General features: G+C 38.5%; 1 protein-coding gene across 1 annotated transcript in view; it reads left to right on the top strand.

The window, feature by feature from the left end:
• Positions 1 to 208: 208 nt before the first annotated feature.
• Positions 209 to 3,711, top strand: part of miip (migration and invasion inhibitory protein) — a 6,974-nt gene continuing 3,471 nt past the window's right edge. Inside the window, exons 1-6 of the mRNA XM_016518357.1 lie at positions 209 to 619; positions 1,665 to 1,852; positions 2,131 to 2,224; positions 2,338 to 2,449; positions 2,686 to 2,762; positions 2,863 to 2,989. Of these exons, the coding sequence (XP_016373843.1) occupies positions 358 to 619; positions 1,665 to 1,852; positions 2,131 to 2,224; positions 2,338 to 2,449; positions 2,686 to 2,762; positions 2,863 to 2,989 (860 nt within the window). The 5' untranslated portion in view covers positions 209 to 357. The remainder of the gene's footprint in view (positions 620 to 1,664; positions 1,853 to 2,130; positions 2,225 to 2,337; positions 2,450 to 2,685; positions 2,763 to 2,862; positions 2,990 to 3,711) is intronic.

The raw sequence follows: 3,711 nt of genomic DNA, 5'->3' as shown, positions 1-3,711 counted from the left end.
CACTTGTGATAGATAGATAGATAGATAAGCTGTGTCTCATTTAGAAGGCTGCGCCCTCCGGAGGTAAATGAGACACAGCAATAGATAGATAGATGTGCTTGTCCCTTTAAACAAGCGGTCACACAGATGCATTGTGGGAAATGTCCGGAGCCAATCAGAGTTTTTTGTGTATTATTTGATTTTGACCGTTTTACTCTTGTGGCGGAAGTTTACAGTCTCTTGTTCTTTAATTTTTCCCCCCCAATATTTACACAACATGGTTAAATAGACTAATATTTAGCTACAAGAGATGTAAACATACCTCTCATGTTGTGTGTTTAATTTGACCCGCGTCTGATTCGTTGCTATGGCGACGGAATGGCCGCGTTCGAGCAGATCGACGCTCTGCGAAAGCAGAACAAATATTTCCTGCATAAACTCAAGAAACAAACCGAACAACTGCGTCAGCTGACGCTCTCGTGCCCGGATAAGGTGAACGAAAAGCACAGCTCGGTGTACGAAGCGTTTATCGCTGAAAGCGGCCCACATCGCGCGCCTCTAACGCTGAGGAACGGAGCGCAGCCGCCGCGAGCGTCACTAACGACACCAGCAACAGCAGCGAAAACCACCAAAACACCCGGTCAGAGTGTAAAAACCAAGCTATGATGTCTTTTGAGAGGTGTTTAATGCACAGAGAAGAGGTGTTTGCACGCACAGTGTGCACGGGATCTGTATATAATCGATTTAATTAATTTGTCTTTATACACGTCATGCGGTGTGTGTAGTTTATGTAACTTATATTTTGTTCTTTTAGACTCTGCGTCACTAACGACACCAGCAACAGCAGCGAAAACCACCAAAACACCCGGTCAGAGTGTAAAAACCAAGCTATGATGTCTTTTGAGAGGTGTTTAATGCACAGAGAAGAGGTGTTTGCACGCACAGTGTGCACGGGATCTGTATATAATCGATTTAATTAATTTGTCTTTATGCACGTCATGCGGTGTGTGTAGTTTATGTAACTTATATTTTGTTCTTTTAGACTCTTGTGTGTGTGTATATATGGGTCACAACGAGACGTCCCATTTTGGTGTCTGCATTAAAATAATTTTACAAAAGTGATTTTATATACTTAAAAAGCATCTTAAATGCACGTAAAGTGTCTACTTCAATGTTTTAAATGAATGATCAAAATATGGGTGAAATAATGTTCTACCATCATTCAGTGTAACAGATGCATTTACGTAAAATAAAAAAACGGCACACTTAAATTCTGACCTGTACTTATTAAAATATATAAAAGAAAAAGCGACCATACTACATTTTTATTGTATTTTAAATGATTAAAAACTTCTTGCTGACAAATGGGTAAACCTAGTGGTTTGAAAGATAGTGGTAAAGAATAAAAATGCCTTTTAATTTTATTTTGGGGGCTGCACTGTGATTCTTCATGTCATCTAATGATGCTTGTTCTAAATATTCTTTTGTAAATCATGGTTAAATGTATGATCTCATCATATATATATATATTTATGTGTGTGTGTGTGTGTGTATGTATGTAATGATAATTTTATATCAGTTGACTTACTTTTAGATTTTAACCTTATAAATATATGAATCACTGAACATGAATAAGTTGGCTCAATATTACTAAATTTGCTGACAAAATGTCTTTGTATCTTCAGATGAAAGGCTTCCTGGAGATCGTGAAGTCCCCACACCGGACCCACATAAAACCAAACCCAACCAAAGTTTAGAACTGAGCACGTACAGCGCACTACTGCAAGACACAGCGAACAGTCGCTGGAAGGGACAGAGCAGATCTGTGAGACTGAAGCTCTCCAAATCTGCACCTCTCAGCTCCTGTGACCAGGTATGTGCACTTGAACATTGATGCATTAAGACGGTTAGTCAACTGATGAAGACTGTTAGTCAACTTGGTTCATATTTGCTAGATGGCGCCAGGTAACCAGTATACAGCAGAGAAAAAAAAAAGTTTACAAATCTAATGGAGAACTTAAGGTTTACATTGATTTCCAAAGAAGTGAAAAAGCACCCACGTACAAAGAAATCCCCATCTGCTACGGCTGTAGTGTTTTCATTTCAAGAGTATCAGATGTGGGTTTTTTTTTTCTTTTCTTGGGACTACAGAGAGAGACTGACAGCTCAACGACTGCTGGGCTGGAGATGGATACTATATCAGAGCGAAACATACGGCCTTTACTGGGCTATGATTGGATAGCAGGTGGGCTGAATGGAAGATTTTTCCCGTTTTAATTTGCATAGATGGAATGCACCACAGTTTCCATGCAGGTGCTGTTTGGAAACCATGAAGGTTACAGTTTGATTTATTTTTAGGCCTAGTGGACGCTGAAAGCTCTCTTGAAGATCGTTCGGAGCAGTTCTTTAGCGATCTCAGCAGATTCCGTCAGGCCAATCGAGACGAGTGCGTCCACAGCTTGTTATCAGGGTCGGTCTCTTTCTATGTCATTTGTTTCACAATGAAACCTGGTTGATAATGAGTTCTTCTACAAAGCACTGAAGGTTACCTTCATCCTTCCTTTTGATGTCTCTTAACCGTGGTAAAATCGCTGTAACACATTGGTGTCTGTTGCTTTATATCTCACAAATCATACGCTTAATCCTGCGAGCTCACAAGATGTCAAAAGATGTTTTGATCATGCAAATGTTATTTTTTCCCCACAGATTTCCATCTATTGCTGATCTTGCATCTTCCTCATTTGACAGTGACGAGCCGCAGCCACATACAGACACACATCAGTGTAAGAGATCTGCTGATTTGGGTTTGCGTGACATCGCTTCGTCATGCTTTTTTACATCATGATAATTCTCTTCATTTTCCCTTTGGCCCTTGGTCCACAGGCACATTCTGCTTCAGAATAAACAGTCGACTGTTTGCAGTTCCGCTGGACGCACAAGCCGCCTGTCCAGTGTGCAAGATGCCCAAATCTGAACACCCTCATACTGAAAGAGAGCCTGCTTTAATCAGGTGCATATGTCAAAGTGCCCATTTATTCATATGTTACCTGTAATAAGTTTGGTGGAGAGAAATTAATACTTTTATTCAGCAAGGATGCATTAAATTGATCAAAAGTGACACTAAAGACATTTATAATGTTACAAAAGTTTCTATTTTTCAAATAAATGCTGTTCTTTTGAATCTTATAGTCATCAAAGCACCCTGATAAAAAGTATTGAGCAGCTGTTTTCAACACGAAACATAAACGTTTCTTGAGCAGCGAATCAGCATATTAGAATGATTTCTGAAAATTCAGCTTTGCAACACAGAAATAAATGACATTTTAAAATATATTCAAATAAAATATTACAATTGTAATAATATTTCACAATATCACCGATTCTACTGTATTTTTGATCAAATAAACGCAGCCTCTGTGAGCATGAGAGAAAAAATCTCTATATAATTTTGGTATTCATGTAGTTTTTCATTTCAAACAAAATGTTCATTTTAGTTATTCTAAATATACCAAGTAGTTGAATACATTTTAGATTCAGACAATTAAGTGCCATGCCAGTCCAATATAAAATGGTTCAGAGGATCTGTAGACATTACAGGTCAGAAAACTGCAGTTTCATTCATATCTTAGCTCTGTTTAGTTTATTTTATTTGGTGTGTGATTGTTTGAGTATCTGTATGATCTCTATGCATTTGTTTCAGGGTCAGTATTCCTCGCTCAACTCTGCTGCCAG

Source organism: Sinocyclocheilus rhinocerous, unplaced genomic scaffold, assembly GCF_001515625.1.
Source record: "Sinocyclocheilus rhinocerous isolate Xijiao unplaced genomic scaffold, SAMN03320098_v1.1 scaffold147, whole genome shotgun sequence".
Lineage (NCBI taxonomy): Eukaryota > Metazoa > Chordata > Actinopteri > Cypriniformes > Cyprinidae > Sinocyclocheilus > Sinocyclocheilus rhinocerous.
Note: the sequence above shows the minus strand (reverse complement) of the source record. Positions and strands in the feature narration are given on the sequence as shown.